Source organism: Rhyacophila brunnea, unplaced genomic scaffold (assembly GCF_057557595.1).
Source record: "Rhyacophila brunnea isolate RB1 unplaced genomic scaffold, BYU_Rbru_1.0 scaffold_21, whole genome shotgun sequence".
In the NCBI taxonomy this organism is placed as follows: domain Eukaryota; kingdom Metazoa; phylum Arthropoda; class Insecta; order Trichoptera; family Rhyacophilidae; genus Rhyacophila; species Rhyacophila brunnea.
Window position 1 is genome coordinate 20,364,430 of NW_028232871.1, and position 19,485 is coordinate 20,383,914.

At 34.1% G+C, this 19,485-nt stretch overlaps 1 protein-coding gene across 1 annotated transcript in view; it reads right to left on the minus strand.

Moving 5' to 3' along the window:
• The window catches only part of LOC147070819 (uncharacterized), a 53,011-nt gene that overhangs the window by 18,060 nt on the left and 15,466 nt on the right, over nt 1–19,485 (minus strand). The window contains exon 2 of the mRNA XM_085948719.1: nt 2,359–2,659. Within this exon, the coding sequence (XP_085804845.1) occupies nt 2,359–2,625 (267 nt within the window). The 5' untranslated portion in view covers nt 2,626–2,659. The remainder of the gene's footprint in view (nt 1–2,358; nt 2,660–19,485) is intronic.

Genomic DNA, 19,485 nt, shown 5'->3' on the forward strand with positions numbered 1-19,485 from the left:
TGAAAATTTTTAACACTTATTTTATGTCATGTCGTGAACGCTTTGAATTTATAATTTGTTATGTTCATTATATGTAAAATAAATAAATTTGATTTGATTTGATAACGGACAAAATATTCAGTTGAATGTGAGAATTGTTAAAAACATACTGTTAATTAATACATGTTTAAATCCAAGTGTCACCGTTTGTCGCACTTGAATTATAGTCATAATGCCGTCCTGCTTGTAGACTGAACGTAGCACTGACATTTGCACTGCTGGCCGCTAATTCACACAACTGCACGGCAGTTTAATTTGTTTACTCTAAGTTTATTACTTCAGTCAATAAGTTTACAATGGTTAGAAGTAGATGAAGATGACATTGGGAATCACATCATGACTAAAAGTGAAATAGTAGATGAAGTTACGATCTTGGAAAATGAGGATGGAAGTGAACATAGCAAGAAGAAACAACACGCCCAAAAACATTATTGATAAAAGATCGCATCTCGACGATCTAATAACATTAATTTACTGAATATTCGTCAGATATCGAAATTCAACAGTTATATAGTTACTATATAATGATATATATAATTGATTATAAAAAACAGCAGACTTTACAAGTGCTAACAAAACTTGATTCTTTTTTCAAAGCAGGATTGCTGAAAGCAAGTGCATCGACATTGAACATTAAAGTCACTCCACAATGGATGTGTCTGGATGTATCATCGGAAGACAAATAAACTGGATTTTGTTTGTATTTTATATAACGGACTTTCAGATTTAACGTACACCCCTCACCTGCATTAATCCGTTATAGCAAGGTTCTACTGTACTGTTATAGGGCCTCGTAGCCTGTCGTAGTGCTAAAAAAAGTATATAGGTAGGCACCTATATACTATGTAAGTATATATTATTATAATATATATTTTATTCAAAAATCTTATAAACCTTATCGACCATTAAAAATATGACATAGTTTAGACAGGGTGGTAAAAGAAATTGTGACAAAGTGTGATTGATGGTGGGAGAGCGGGAGATTCAAAAATACTAAAAATCATGTGATGTCATATATTGATATTATGTTTATACATATACAGAAATGGTACAATAGTTGGCTATAAAATTTAAGATGATTCGGAAGTCATAATCGCTGACAATGTCGGAAAATATTATCGTGGTATTTCATCATAACCATTGATTTGTCACAATACTATGCCAGCCAAAAACTTGCCTGATTTTCAATCAATCTAAGCTATGTGCTTGAATTATTCAAATAATATTATGGTTTTTTGAACAGCAAACAATGAAATAATGAAGAATATATAAGTACTGACCAATTCTGTCAAACATTAGATAATTTTGTGTAAGATTAATAGAATTCGTTGAAAAATGTTCGAAAATTGCGTTAAATGTGAGATAAGGAGAAATAAATAGGTCATGTCTTTCGATTGAGATAAGATAAACAAATATCTATTGATAAATAGAATCAATACCTACTAATATGTTTTTATAAATTAGAATTTTTTTTTGAATATAACCTACATGAAATTTAAGCATTATAGATTTCTTATTATTGAAAATTTGAAAAATCTCAGCACACATTTATAAAAAAAGTTTGGTTGGAATGGATTCGAAATCACATATTTAAATATCTAAATGAGTGCTCTTATCATTTGAGCTATCTATTACTATTTACTATTACTATTGGGCTAAAGTGGCTTATAGCCCAGGGCTCCGAAATTGGTAGGGGATACATAAAATTAAATATGAAAACATTTATGAAAAAACCTTGAAGCAGATGCCCCCGCACGAATCATTGTCTAGAAGTTCGACAAAGATAGGTCAATAAAATATAATATTGTTGAAATCAATCGCAATGAATATGTCACTGGAAGGCGTAGTTACTATGCACAAATTTGTATATCGGAAGCCACCTTTCAGACATCATAACATGCAAAAATCATAAATTTTTCTCGCATTAGCCAAAACATTTGAAAAGTGCCAGTTAAAAATTTTGTTTTTCAGGGGCCCCCTATACGTATTAGCCCAGGACTTCTTCAAGCATAAATCTGGCCTGGAAATGACAATTAATCGACTCACGCTAGGCACTTCAATGACACCATATCTCTGATGAAACAAAATTTTCAAAATGCTTTGTTATACAACCCTAAACATAGGAGAGGATGGCTTTTATTATTCAATATCCAAAAAGGTTTCAAATTATGCTTTTGTAGTTTGGGCGAATTCTCACGGAACCACTGACATGACTCATGGAATCCGATTGGAAATTATTCATTTTAACAGATATTTTATGGTGAGAAAAAACATGAGATATTTGCCATAAGGAGGAGATAAAAAGTACATTGGTATTACCACAGCCGTTTTGTCTGCCCATTTATCCAAGTCCTGCCAGATGAAGTCGTTCAGGATGCAATTCGGCACAACGACATCAGGCAGTGAGGATATAATGACATCTCTTTCGGTCGGATGATGAAACTGTCTCTTAAAGATCACAGAGTTCTTTGACTTTCGGTGAAGTGTAAGGCTAGAAAGCTCGCCTCTACTGCACTGTATGGAGAATTGCCGGAGACATATCGATCGGCCCAAGCATTGGAATGTCCGGATCACAGGTTGTAACATTTCAATGTTTTTGATCAGCTACCCAAGGTTTAATCTGAAACAAGAAGAATAAAGATGCTACAGTGATTTGAATTGAAGAGTGCATTTCTGTATTTTATAAAGGTTTAATTACATTGGCAGATGCGCAGACCTAACCCAATCCAACAACCGTCATGGCCAACGTTTAAACACTATTTGCAATTACACGCAACAATGCAATCGCGTTGGTCCTTGCTTTTGATTGGTTTAAAGTAAACATAGTGTTGCTATTATTAAAAATATAGGTTGACCAAAAACTAGATATTTCTTAGATTGGTGGCTACACTGAATGTATTCCCGCGCAATTTTACATCAAAAAAACTGAGCTGTCAAACCTAGCAGAGCATCTGTTGAAATTTGCGCGGCAGTTTGACATTTAAAAAAAGTTTTGTATACTTTATTGTATTGTTAATTTACTAATTGTAGTGAGTATGGGTATATTTCAACTGGCGTGTATTAATTCGATGAGGACCTCAGCGCCAGTCCATATATTTTATTGAGATTTCGCCATTTTGTGGTTGTTGAAATCAAGCAGTAGAATGAACGACCGTTTGCGTGGCTCGCGAGCGGGCGCTATTCGGCTATTTTCGTACGCTTTCGGCAATCTTCGTTTGCTAATGAATGGATCGCACGACGGAATAATAGAAAATTTTCCACTTTTGTCCTGATCGGTCACGATCCTTGAAAACCATAGAGAATAGAGTTTGACAGTCGTGGCAGACAATCGGGTCAGACGCAATCTGCCGATGTAATTTGAGCTTAACGAACAATATGTGTAGTTTTCATAGAGGTTATTTAGGATGAATAATTGTTGTAATCCAAAACATAGAACACTTACGATACGCTTGTATTAGATTATGATTTAGCGTTTTTCTTGCACGATTTAGCATTTTTAGATAGGTGTCTAGCCTGCAAAAAACGCATTTAGCTTATGGCGTATTTATTAGCGTTTTGTGATGCCTTCAATAGCTTTAAATGTGCTTAAAAGAAGCTAGATATTTAGTTTATTGATTTTCGTGCACGTCAAATTTCTGACCATCAGATATTTAATGAAGGTTGGTCAGTATTTATTTGAGAAATAAAACATTACAATGAAATAATAGGAGCATCAATGGCATTATAGTGATATAATGGTATCATATTATATTATAATTTATTGTGTGCTTAGGCATGTGGAATCGCATTGACGATAAACGGAAATTTCACTCTCTGGTATTACCTAATTATTACTTATCGTAGGTTATTAATTATTTTTTGTCAATTTTAAAATAAGTTTCTATTAAAATGTAGTGTGATTTTTATCCGTATAATGGGCACTTTTTTTTCGATAGGCAAAAGAGGTATTGAAATTTTATTTTCACATAATATAACATTTTTCCTGCCAAATAGCTTGTTTTCATACCCCGTCTGGCATGTTTTTGTCAACAACAGGTTGGCAACACTGGTACCAATGTGGTTTAAATTTTTCGTTTCGTGTGTGTCAAACCATTGATTTATCATATAGGATAGAACTTTTGGTAAATATGCCGCAGATGCCCGCATGAGAATTTTTTAGACCACACCAAACCAAACCTAACCTACCCCAACCTAATATAAGCTAATATTATAATCTTAGTTAGTGATAATGACGCACCAAAATGTATGAAAATTTCAAATTTTAAATTAATAATTTATTGGATCGAAAAAAATCTACGCCGACAGAAAAAGGTATTTAATTATAATTGTCTACATGGAATAAACTGTTTTCGTAAAAAAATATTATGAAAGCTCATGCGGGCATCTGCGGCATAAAGTACACCGAACTTTTATATAGAATTTCTGACAGTTCGTAAAGCATTCATACATCATAATATGATTATTATATTACAATGGCTTGTTGAGTATTATTTTTGGTGTGTATGTAAGAGTCATAATGACGGCATTATTAAATCTGAATTTTGAACATACTAGATAATATGTAAATATTATATTATGGTGTCTTGTAATTCTCAATCTTTAGATGCGATTGTGGAAATCATAGATTTATCATTTCCATATAATATAATATAGGGTTTTAGCTGAATTGAGTTATCTAAAGAAGAATAAAAAGTTAAGTAGGTATGTCCCAAATTCAGTCATTTTATATCAAACTAATAAAATAATCAACAACACAACTTCGCAAATCAAATTAATATAGATACCTTCACAAAGAGAGAAATACTATCCAAGTTTGAGATTATCAGTAGTTATCTTATCACAGTTTCAATGTTTTTAACATAACAAGGTTATGAAACGGTTTTAATAATATTAACAATATATTAACTGGTATCAACTTAAAATTAAATTTAAATTGGTTTAAAAACTGTCATTGACGCTCTGCTGTGTTTATTATTTTATTCTTATTGAATAGTACCAACAAAATAAAATTAATAATAAACAATAAAGCAGTGTCGCCAATTACATTGTCGAAAATATCAACGTTAATAATATTATTTTAATACAAAGAGATTGGACTCCTCCCTTTGTTTTATTATTTTTTTAAGATTACGTACAATGCAGTGGCGCACCCAGGGGGGGGGGGGGGCAGGGGGCCTTGGCCCCCCCCCAAAATATGAAAATCATCAGAATGATTTTACACATTGAAATCGAAAGCCAATAAACTATACCTTGGGCTTAGACAACCAACACGGCAAAAAATGATTTGTAATTCTCCATCACCCTTTTTAGTAAAATTTCTTAGATTTTAATTTCTAACACAACAATTTCGAAACACTGATGTTAGGTTTTTTTAGCAACCCGTTCCCTAATGAAATTCTTGGTGTCCACCCGAATTCTGGAGTGGTATAGGTGATGGCTGGGGAGGGTTGACAGGGCTCTAGCCTGGGGGCCCGGCGTGTCGGGTTGAGCAGATAAGTGAGATAAACACACATTATAAATTATCTTTAATAGTAAAAAAAGTCGCCTGCGGCGCTATTACACTTCATGGCTATGAACATTTTAAATTATATAATTGTCCAATATATTTTCAGATTATTATGTGTCGATACTCGACAGCTCCATTATTAAAGTAGATGTATTGAAAATCGCCAATAATTCACTTATAAGTACCCTCAATTTGAACTAAAACACAATTTGAAAAACGTTAATGTAGTGTTTCACACTGTCTTTATCTTGTATCTAAGCGGTGGATAGGGGGGCCGTCAAATACCCTAGCCCAGTGGTCGGCAAACTCATTAGTCAATAGAGCCAAATATCAACAGTACAACGATTGAGATTTCTTTTGAGAGCCAAATTTCTTAAACTGAAATTATATGCGTAGGTAGTAAGTAGGTACACTGCTAATTTACTTAATAAACTTTAGTTAAAGTTTTAAGTCCTAATTAAATTATAGGTAGGTACCAGTGGCGCACCCAGGGGGGGAGCCAAGGGGCCCTGGCACCCCCCAAAAATGAAAATTATCAGAATGATTTTAAACATTGAAATTGAAAGCCAATAAACTATACCTTTGGGCTTAGACAAATAAAAACACGGCAAAAAAATGATTTGTAATAATTCTCCAGCACCCTTTTTAGAAAAAATTCTTAGATTTTAATTTCAAACACAAAAATTTCGAAACACTAATGTCAAGTTTTTTTATAAACCCAATCCCTAATGGAACTGTCAAAAAATTCTCGATGTCCACCCGAATACCGGAGTGGTGTAGGTCATGGCTGGGGAGGGCTGACAGGGCTCTAGCCTGAGGGCCCGGGCTGTGGGGGGCCCGGGCTGTGGGGGGCCCGGCGTGTCGGGTTGACCAGATAAGTGAGATAAACACACATCATAAATTAGCTTTAATAGTAAAAAAAGTCGCCTGCAGCGCTATTATACTTCATGGCTATGAACATTTTCAATTACTTATATAATTGTGCAATATATTTTTTGATTATTATGTGTCGATACTCGACAGCTCCATTATTAAAGTAGATGTATTAAAAATCGCCAATAATTCACTGTATAAGTACCTACCCTTAATTTGAACTAAAACACAATATGAAAAACGTTATTGTAGTGTTGCACACTCTTGGCGGTAGGTAGGGGGGACCGAAATATCCTAGCCTGAGGGCCCGTTTCAGGATGTGGGGACCATGGTGTAGGTACACCGAGTGCAATAGACAAAAGACCGATAAACGAGAAATTAGGCTGTGAAGAAGAAAAAGAGCCTATAGGACTAATTTACATTCTCTTCATTGGGCCCCCCCAATATTAAATCCTGGGTGCGCCACTGATAGGTACACTGAATAAAACTGAATATCATACGTAATAATGATCTTATTTATTAATAAAAATTAAATTGTAAGTCAGGTATCCATAAAATTGAATCATGACAATGACTGACAAACTCAATGTGAATAATGGCCTTGCATCTCCTTGTAAAGTTTAGGTAAGTCAGGTTCGTATGTTGTTGATTTAATTTTAAGCACGATTCCAGGTTCTCATCAATAAATCGATTTCTCAATTTACTCTTGATTTACTCTCTTGGAAATCTTTTTACTAACCACAAAACTTGCAATATTAACATTGTTGAAAGGTTTTATTCAGTACCTAATTAAATACAGAACTTTATTTTTCTTGACTCTTCTCCTCAGCTGCTTTCTTCCTTGCATCATCGACAGAATATTTAGCGCAAAATTACGAGTTTTTAGTTTTAGTATCTCTCTAAATTTGAATGCGCTAATTTTTCCCGACACATAAATAAAGGTCAGTAAGCCATTTAAGTTTTGAATAAACGCGAAGTCTCGGTCTATTCAACATTACATTTACGGTTATCCTCTTCCATTTTCTTTGCTTCTTCTTTGTAGCCATGTCAAATATGGCAGAGCCGCACTCAAGGGGCCAAAGAGCCGCAGTTTGCCGACCACTGCCCTAGCCTGAGGGCCCGTTTCAGGATGTGGGGGCCATGGTGTAGATACACCGAGTGCAATAGACAAAAGACCGATAAACGAGATATTAGGCTGTGTCAGTGGCGAAGGCTCCATAGTAGGCGATTATTTAAAGCCTACCTTTTAAGAAAAATAGATCTTCAAGTAACTAATTTAATTTAAAAAATAAATAAACACCCAGAAAAATCAATCCAATTCAGAGTCATCTATCGTCAAAATTTAGAAGTTTTATTTTATTTAATAAGGTTTATAGCCATATACCCATACTAGCACCGCCTGGATTCCAACTATATTATGAATTAATGTGACCCCTTTTCCAGACCTGTTTTGTATGACTTCAGTCTTATGGCGCCAACCACTGTCTGGCTTTTTATTCCGAAATCATAAGCTGTTTAGTATGCGCTTAGATCTCTAGGGAACATTTATTCAAAATAATTATTAATAAGATAATTAAAAAATGATTGTTAAAAATATAAAATAATTTATCTCGCGATTTTTATTTATCAGTTATTTATACCAAAGTCTGTGTTTTGAATATAGAAGTATTTTAAAATGTCTAGTTTTACGGGTTAAATTATAAATTGTTATGGAACATATTATTATACACAACAACGGATATTTTCAAAGGTGATAGGTAATATATTTTGAGCGTAGGTATGTTACGTTTATAAATGTTTAGGAAAATACATAAGTAATTAAAACTAATTGCTTATTCATAAACTAATTATATCAAACTAATTGAGCTTTTGAAATTTCATCGATTTAGTGTACCTATTCATCAGTAGTAATATTGGGTTATCTTCTTATTTCCCGTAAATATATTTGACAAGCGTGGTAACTCCACAGCCTACCTCTTTCCAAAAGTCACCACAAAAAGTCAGTGAGTGTCCACTCCTCTACTCCATATAATAAAACTGAAAAACATCGAACCATTCTCATTCTGAGTCCCAGGCTTATTTTGTGGCTACATACTACCTACCTAATTTCATAAATTGTGTAAAAGTACCCCCTGGCTGGACGATCAACGAATGAGTAAAAATAGTTAGTTACCCACACCATTTCTATTTCAATAGTGACGTCTACATAATATTAATACTCACAGAATATAATATACTGAGGATTAGAGCATTTTTCTCTCTTAAGCTCTCACATACTCTCAAGCAACAGTGGTTTTAGATAAGTGGAGGTCTAAGGCACCGACATATTTAGAGGCCCCCTTGCGATTTCTTTAAACTACGACTTCAGTAGGTACTTTCTAAATAAGCGACAGCATCGTCCGCTTCATGGGAACCCGCTATTGCTTTCAAAAGTTGTAATCATCGGGACGTCACTGTATTTGGTCGTACCTACCATATTATTGTTTAATTGTTATTATATCTTAATGTAGTGTCACCGATATAAGAAAGAAGCGGGGGAATGTAAATCAAACATACTATGTACAAATGAAGCTTATTTATCACTAACTTTATAATATTGTAGCGGTGTAGCTCAAAATAACAAAGAGCGACCATCGTATCTGAAAAATGTTATGAATTAATGAACTATGCACCCATAGATGTTATTTAATCAAGTACAATGTATAATATTATGCTCTTCTTTGCTGGTAAGCGTTCTTTATGTTGTTGACCATAATATAACAGTAATTATTCAAAATACTCTACATAATAGGTATTTATTAAATTCAGTAATATGTAGGTATAGGTACTTTATTTTTAAAATGAGCACGGCAAAAAATATTGGTAAACTTTCGCGTAGATGGAAAAATACAAACGAGACCGGTCGAAACAGGTTTTTGGCGAAAATATTCTTTTTTTAAATCATGTTTTGTCAAACCAAACAAAAAATATGTAGGTAACATTATTATTACATTAAGTGTCAGTTCATTTTAAAATTACTTTTTTATGGCTATTTGACCTATAGAGTAAGTATTAGACGATTGATTCTACTTGAATTAATAATAATTATTGAGGTGCTGAAGATTGAAGTGCGGCGATGATCCGTTACCAAGCAGAGTAAGTCGACATAAAAGTTAATTAACATACAATTGTAATTTCTTTCAACATTGTGTAGAAGAAGTTCTCTTCTCTATTATTAATAATTATTACTATTCCAATTTAAAATATAAATATTTATTTGTGTTTCTTAATGTCTATAGTGTTTGAATGTTTGAAAGAGGACGAGCCAGGCGAAAATATTCAATTTATACAATGTTTAGAATGTAGATACGTCAATATTTTATACCTACATGTTCATGGAAAATATTTACGGTGACCATTTTCTTAGATTTTGACACACAATAACCGAGCGGTTTATACTGTCGTGTCGTGGATTTCGGGTCTGGAAAATTTAGGTGTTGTTTTTTCAATGTGTGCTTGGACTTAGAGGTTAGGAGAATCTATTATTATGTTGAAAGTGGCTAACATATATATTTCTCGTAGTAACAAAAATCAGTTAAGAGCATACATCAGTGAAACGGCAAATAATTTTCCAGGTCACACCTTTGAGCATGCCTTCTAAAGTTACGATAAGGGAGGTGATAGCAATATGTTGATAACATTTATGTCATTAATGCCATATTATAATATTTTACAGTAGCGCTACCAATATAATTATGATGAAATGTTAAGAGCATACTTCAGTGAAACGGCAAATAATTTTCAAGTATAGGTGGAACGAAATTTCGCACTCATTGCTAATCGGAGAGCGATAGTCGAGTTGTGAACACGTCAATTTGTTTTGTGATAGCGTCGGGGAATATATTCTTAAATCGTGTAAAGATGACTAAAAAACGTTACGCATTTACTAGAAAAAGAAAACATGTCAATGAATATAGTATTATTATTACTAATATAACAATAAACAAAACATTAAATGGACGGATGTTGAATTTTTATGACAAATTATGTTTTGTTCCGCACGGGTCGTTTGCACAATCTGCGCGTCGCGTAGTCACGATCTTTTTAGACCATGCCTCAGCTGAAGTATAGCCTTAAGTACTTAATTTAACCTCCACTCTGTGGAGGCCCATATGATGGTCTTAGGATTGAACATGATGTTGTATGTATGTACCTATATTTTCTTGGAAAAAATAAAGGACAAATCTAAAAAGACCGTTAATTAGAAATAAAATAAATTGTATATTAAGTACCTACCTATATTTTTAAGGACCTTTAAATGCCTTGTATGCTCACTCGAAGAGGAGGTTTCACGACTTTAAAATATTGCGATGTTTGTTGCTGTTATTGACATACCTACCTACAAGTTACAGACAGGGTTGGCCGCATAAAATTGCTTATACTGACGAATAACCAATTATTGAAATCAATGTATACTGACATAAAACTACATAATAATATTATATTATGGTTTGGACACTTCCATAATTATCAAAATAATACATATTGACGAAAAATCTTTAAAATGCAACGTGTGTGCATATGTATACCTAGGTTTGACTATTTTACAACGTTTTTCTTAACTCGTATTCTTATTTGTCCAGTGGTTGTCCGGTACAAATCAGCATTTCAATTATACTACCGATAATATAATAATATTACATTTAGGATTCTAATTTAATGATATTTAGATTTATAATACACTAATATTAATACATATTATTTTTAATCACAAATCACACAGGCTCCCTCGTAGAAATCCATAAAGAAAATATCACTAATCGAAGTATAATATGCATGCAACCTTCGACTTACAACATAATAACCCAATTAACATAAATACTATTCCATTTATCTTATTAAAAGTTTAGTAACAATCATAGATAATATTATATTATTATGTTAATCATAATTAAAAGTAAATATGTTGTACCTACATATAGTGCGTGTAGATAAAAAAAACAATTACACCCAACACAAGCATATTTGTATGCTGTACAGTCTACATATTATGCACTGGTTACTTTCTGTATAATTCATCGCTCGAAATGGAAAATTTTACGAACCAGAGCGCTCTATAAGTTTCCGAAAATATAAACATATTTATCTAATTTGACGAATATTTTATAAAAAACGTGTTTTTTTCCCATGAGACAGAGCTTTAATCTCGGGGATTTAACGAACCGGAACTGAGCTTCATTGCGCTCCGGCCCATTTAGAGCCCTAGACTATAACTACATGGCTAACGGTGGTTTTGGCTTTATTAATAAACATTGTTTGCTTTGTATTATATACATATTTACATATAGGTACATATACTTAGACTACAGAGATATCAATGCATACAATGTCAAGTGTGTTGTTATCATTGAATTAGTAAAATATTGCTTAATGTGCCAAATCTAATATTACTACCTACGTAGGATTAGATACCTATTATTAAACTATTTGATATGATGCCGACAATTCAACATAACAAGTATCTAATATATAAAATGCCATGTACGATTCAGCACTCGAAATGGAATATTTTACGAACCGGAGCGCTCAATATTTTATGAAAATATTAACATAATTTCTCTAATTGATTGTGTATTTTATAAAAATAAGTGTGTTATGCCGTGTCCACATTGGCAACCTCATTAAATTTCGATTAAAATATTTTTTGCTCAAACAAATTTTGATAATTATCGTAAAATTTAATGAGGTTACCAGTGTGGAGAAACTTTTAGATTTTTACGTTAAATGGCAAATCTAGCTCACTGTCAAATTAATATGCCCACGAGACGGAGCGATAATTTTGGTGATTTTACGAACCGGAACGGCGTTCCGGTCCATTTCGAGCCCTGGTACGATTCCATAAAAGGCTTGAAATAGTTGTAATAATACAATGTTTCCCGTATGTGACTCGGTTATCAGTGATACAACGAAACTTTAATACTAATACTTATTGTGTATCATTTTAGTTTATTGGGGTGCAATTAATACCAGGCCTGCATCGTCAAAACGTCCACAATGTGTATATGTAATTGTCTGTACCTATTGAAACTTCGGTGACCGCCATCTTCCTACAAAGATATTCTCCCAGCTGACCTGACCGCTTTCCGAAAAGCTTCAAAAATATTATAAAATAATAATAAAATACAAGAATGCACCGAACGTCAAATAGATAAGTACTCATCGTAGTAAATGTCTGTGTGCGAAACGAAAATGGTGATACTTATTAAAAATAATATGCTAAATTAACCATACAATACGTACTACGTACCTACTGATACCAAATAGCATAATGCCTAAATCCCCCATCAAAAATCCTCCAATCGACAGAGTTGGGAATATAATGATATTATTGTAATTGTAAATGAGTCAAGGCTAGACCAGGATTCACAGCGAAACAAACGCGTGGGCGGACGAAGGGTCGAGAGTAGGTAGTACAGTCAGTCGTTAACCTACCCCGAGCCTCGAACGTCGCCTCTAAAAATACAACTTGCCACCTTTTCGCGCCAAAGCGTGCGTTTACAAAATTTACTAACGCCATTACAATAAAGTTAATATTGCTATATATTCCCAATGCTTTTTGTCGGGTCTGCCGAATGGTTCGGTTGCGTGATATCGCATAATGGAAATTGCGTGACGTCTACCTATGCAATTGTGCGAATGTCGCTATGCACGAATTTACTTGCTAGCTACTGTATTGAGTGCGTTGTCCATTAATAATGTCATTGACTATAATATAAAAATATAAGCTAAAACCTGCAACGTTTTCCATCGTGTGCATTTTTCGCCTACTGTCCGGGTACCCAGAGACTTTAAATTCACTACTCCAAGAATTAAATCTCACAAATAATGTTCTTTTAAAAAAAGTTATTTGTCCTATCGGTGTCAAAACTTCACCAATATAGCACACATGGACGGTTGATAGAAATATAACACAAACAACGGTGTCGTCGATCTACCTTCAGAAATAATGGAACTTAGTGTGTGGCCTCACTAGCAGCGTTTTGCAGAGCGCGGCGTGCAGCGTGGAGGATGAACACGTCATAATATGCTACGCAAATGGAGGTGGCCTTAGTGGCTATACAATACAGAGGTGGTGCTTGCGTTTGTATCAGCGCGCACGCTCATGACAAACCAGTTTGAAATTTAACAGCGTTTAGTTCGGCGTGCAAATTGTTTTCATAATTCGTTGGAGGGAATTAGCAGTAAAAGTGGGAATTGAAGGAAAATAATGTTTTTATTTTTTAGTATAAAGTTCGTTGTATTATTATTTCATTACAAATTTATTCAGGCCGGATTTATTGTTTTCCAAAAAATAGTTTTAAAATTGGTTTCTCACATCTCGCGCTGTGACGGAGGAACTATTGTTTCGTTTATTACCTGAGAATTTATTCGTAGTTGATTCTGTAGCAATATTATTTATAATGTAATGATGATCAAAATTACCTTCGAGATTTCTTATAACATTGTGTAAAATGCATGTAGCTTTTATTATTAGACAAGCATGTTCCACGTTCGTTTCTATCGCTTTACTTAATATACACCACTTTGCATATAAAATCCGAAAAACACATTCAATACACTTCCGACCGCGAAAGAGACGCTTATTAAAATTTTTACTTTCGCTAAATGCTCCAAACGGTCACTGTGCACTTAGGTTACACTTTTAGTAAAGGGTGGGTAGGGAATCTGGAGAGACGGATAAGACAAGAATAATAATCAATATTATAACATCGAGAAGTCGATGAAAAATAATTTATTTGTATATTTTTAAACTAGCAAATATTACCAGATGGCAGTAACATATTATTATGTCAACATTCTCACACGTCTTTTCCCAGTTTCCTTCTCTCTCATCATAAGTTTATGTTATGTCTTGCTGTCATTGTTCTGGTGTTGAGTCTAAACTCAATTATATTTTACTGTGAGGTGCTGCATCAGACTAGTGGAGTCCTTGTAGAGTCTCCAGAAGAACAAGACATCGGCGAACTCTTTCATTTGACAAGCTGCGGCGCTTAGGTGATGGTTTTTCGTCATTCATAAAGTTTGTATTGTTTGATTGATTGTGTATGTTGCCTAAGGTTACAGTAGGTTACAACCACAGAAAAGAAAATAAATTATTATTTCTGAGTTCCCTGGTTACAACACTATATCGTGGAGGTAGGCTGTTAGGATCCGCCATAAATAGTGCACACTGAATTTTGTAAGTCATACGTATTTTTTTTCATTGATTTAAGACTACAATTTACAGATGGTGTTGGTTAGTTTTTAAAATTCAATTAAACCCCACGAAAACCAAGCCATAATAGATAATAGTAAAAAAATACTCGTCTATCAATAAAATATCTTGAATTATGCAATTAAACCATACATAACTTTGAATATTTTAAAGATAGAATAATATTTTTTATCTATTATAGTTTGGTTTAGGCAGGGCTTAATTTAATTAAAAAAACCAACAATATGTGTAATATGTATTCTTAATCCAACGAAAACCAATAAGTATGATTGAAAAAGTGCGCACTATTTTTGTCGGATCGCCCATAGCAAACTATTATGGTTTGGTTTAGGCAGGGTTTGATAATTGAATGTTAAAAACTAACCAGCACCATCTGCAAATTGTATTCTTAGTTCAATAAAAACAAATACGTAGGTATGACTAACAATGTTTAATGTGCACTATTTATGACGGATCTTAACAGCCTACTTCCACCCTTCGCTACTGCTATATCCCTATTATAATTAGCATTAAATCTCTTGAATAACACACTACTATCTCGATATGCTATTACCGCACTGTAAGCATCTGTCAACTATTATGAGCATGGCCCCCACATCCTGAAGCAGGCCCCCGGGTCAGAATCGTTGGCGCCCCCCCTACATATCGTTGAGGTTAAAGACAATGCAATTACTGTTGGGTATTTCCCGAGAAAATCTCAATCTCGAGATTCGGGAATTCCCGAAATGTTAAAATTTTGAATTCTCGAGATTCGGGATTTCCAGAAAAGAATTCTCGAGAATCCTCGAGAAATCGGGAAATTTAAAAAAAAACCTGTAAAAATCCTAAAATCAGTGTAGGTATAAACAGACAAATTCCAAAAATGTGATTTTTTTATTTATGTAAGACAAACAAAATAGAAGTAGGAAAACAAAAATAATTCAAAACATTACTTATTAAAATATAATTTCAAAAAACACAGACTGTCAATCGCTGCGTCTGACAATCGCGTACGCTTTTGAGACACAAAATTCCCTGATGTTGCAAAAATTGCGCTCATTTTGAGTCGACGTTGGCTTAATTGTGTTAAATGCCCCGCTCAGTCCTTGAACGTTTTGTGTTTTCTGTCCACTTTTTTCATATAGAAAATCTTTTCTTCAATTAATATTTGATAATAAAGAAATCCCGTATCCCGAGAAAAGATTCTCGAGATCCGGGATTTCCCGAAATGTTTCAATTCTCGAGATTCGGGATGGAAAATCTCGAAAATTTCTCGAGAATTCCCGTCGGGAAATTCCCGAAACCCAACTCTATATGCAATGCTTTACAGTAGAGTTTCCCAAATGGTGTTTTAGGTCAGGCCAGGGTCCCCAGACTAGAGTCCTATCGGACCCCCTTGTAGGGGCCATGATTATGAGAGGATTATTTGTTTCATTTCATGACCCGATTAACATAAAGAATTCCTCCGATTTTTAAAACTGTTTCGATCTCCTACACATTTTCTTATGTTTTCTATCACGCGTTTCATATATTATTAATTATTACTATACATTATAATTATATATTTATATTGTAGGTAGCTATATAAAGTAATCACATTATGCACTTATGTATTTAATCGGTGTTTGAAATGTTAATAAACCACGTGTCTCAATTATTCAATACAAAGATTATTCGTATTTTATGAAATGCTAGTACTTATTACAACGTTTTATTAGGTCGTATTCTTATTTATTTGTCCGGTGGTTGTTTATCCGGTACAAATCTTGCAATCGATTTTTAACTAACTTCCCGGTTGGCTAGACATTTGAAACTTTTAGAATATATCAGAACACGATGCCAATGCATTCTTTTAATACTTTTAGCCATCTTTAAGCAGAATTTAATTCATTTTGAGCAGGGCTCGAAATGGATCGGAACGCACCGGAGCGCCGTTCCGGTTCATGAAATCCCTAACATTACCTCTCCGTCTCCTGGTAAAATTAATTTGACCGTTTGAGCTAAACAGGCCATGAAACAAAAATCTAACACATTTATTTTTATAAAATACACATAAAATTAGATAACTGTGTAAAAATAAGTACATAATATAAATACACGGTTATATATATATATATATAAATACACATATACGGTTCGTAAAATTTTCCATTTCGAGCGCTGATTTTGAGTTAATTATGTGTTGTGTGAAAATTTATTACGGAAGAAATCCATAATCCAATCCACTATTATTGGTTGCCAGGGGGTCTGGGGTCCTAGCAACTAAATTATTAATATATACGTGCGTTACTATATAAATCAATATGATATGTCAAAATGACATTTCAGTATTATTTCTATCAAGTACAAATTTTTTTGATCGTTTAAGCTAGTCAAGTCAAGTCAAGTTTATATGATTCAACAGAAAATTTAAAAACGTTGTAAGTAAAAAAGTTCTTTTTATCTTGTAATTATTTAAGTATTAATTAAACCATTAACTGTGGACCTTTTAATTAATATTTAATTACTACATTTAAATAACATGCTAATTATATCTAATGCCCACCTGATGGGCAATGCACCAGTTGCGTTGGACGCAGTGAATGGGTAGTATGTTGAAAAATGCAATCCAAGTAAAATTTGCATTAGATAATAAAATATTTATCAGTTAGGTATAAATAGGTGACGTGATTTTATGTAGATTCTTGAATATTAATATTACCTACCAGATGCTGAATTAAATTAATATAATATAATATGCGAAAACTTGATAAGTTTTTGATTAATTCCAGTTATTAGATTTGATATGATATGACTAAAAAAGTACTTATCACTGATATAGCATTGATATGAATCTGACTGATTAACAGAATCGCGTGTTACCGAATTTAAATACCCTTCGTGAATCGTGAGTACATATTGGACATTGGATTTTGTAAAATGCGATGACTTGCATTCATGTTTGAGTACCCATGTGTGAGTAAGACGTAATTACTATAACATTTTCGTTTTACGGCGTCATTAGGCCGATTGCGAGTGCGATAGGTCGCCAATTTGTGACACTCCCGCAAGAAGAATATACGGTGAGGTAGACCATGGGTAGACCACTAGCTGCGGACTGCACGTTTGACCTGCGGAAGTTATTGTCGCATGCACGCGGGATTATTATATAAAGATGTTTTCACGGCACCCTAAATTTGAGTTTTGAGCGATATTTGGATTGGTAGTGTTTGTTGTGGTATTCATTGGTCACTCATTACACTAATTGTCAATATATTATAATACTATTTAACGATTATGCAAAATGTATTAATTAATATTCTCTTTCTCTCACTTATGTAGCAGGCCGTGAGTGTACGATATGACACAAATGTTACGAGGTTACTCGGGTTTCCTCATGGTTAATTTAAAAACGACTCCCGTTAGTAGGTGAATGTAATTTACACACTTTTTACATGTTCAGAATCCAATTTCTTCGACTTATGGTGCGATCGATAACCGACTTACTATAATAGGCGTGATCGACCAAAAACCGTCCCGCGATCGACGCGTTGGACATGTCTGTCCCAGATCATTAGCATCGCGGAATAACAATTGGTGGCCAGAAAACAAATTACTTGAGATTCGCAGATGATCGCTGCTAATGAAAGAGGACTCGCAGAGTTGATACACCGGGTAGAGAGGAAGAGAATCGCAAATACAGCATTCATATTATAGTGAATGACCCCATAGACTTTTCGTATACATAATATGCGGAACGCATTCTGACAATTGGAATAGGTTCTAGGGTTCACAAATATATATAATGCCGACGTTGCCAGTCGATATAAGTGGTCAATTTTTTTTATTGAGGTTTTAATTTTTTTTCTTATAACCCACCAAAAATTGTTCTGATTACTTCAATAAAATCAAGACCGAATCTTCATTCACTTCATTATTCACTCAATATATCTTTGTGAACCCTAGAACCTATTCCAATTGTCAGAATGCGTTCCGCAAATTATGTATACGAAAAGTCTATGGGATCCTGCACTATTAATATAATAAGACTAAGTAAAAGGTTATCGATCTAGTTAACCTTCTACCCGCAGCAAGTACCTACACTCCGAGATCTAGAAACAGTGGATGAGTTTATAGATCTCGGATCGACAATTAGTGGAAAAATTGGATGTGAAACATAAATAAGATGGCGCATACAGATTACGAAACATGCGATGTCTCGTCTTACCACTATATGGAACGATCCAGGAATTTCAATTGCTACGAAAATGATGCTTGTGCAAAAATTATTGTTCTCCACGATTGTGTGCGGTATCGAGACATGGATCATGAGGGCAAGAGAACAGAAGTCAACTAATGTCTTCGATATGACATTGTGGTGTTAATGCCGAAATCTTCGTATTTATTGGACATGGTACAGGACTCTAGATAAAGGAATGACTTTCGATAATATAATATCCGAGACGAACTCTGCAGTTTTTTGACATATTATTCAGCGCAGACCAGATAATCTAGATTCTAGACTAGACTCGGTGGTGGCCAAACCGTGGCGCATTGGATGATTACAAGTGGCGCATTGCATTTTTGCGCCTACTTATTCTTTTGAAGTAGGCGCCACAACTGAATCCATCTTCATATTTTCAACACCTAGGTGCTCTCAAGTGTTGTCACCGAAGTGGTTTTCACGGGAAATTATTAAAGACATTAGAGTCAAACACTACTATCATACAGCTTGGAAGGCTAAGCATGGTCAGCATGACTATGAAATGTTTGGCCTTTATCGTATGAGAGTGAGACAAGCTGTTCGGCTGGCCTATCGAACATATATGGAATCGGTAAGGGATTGCATTCGCGA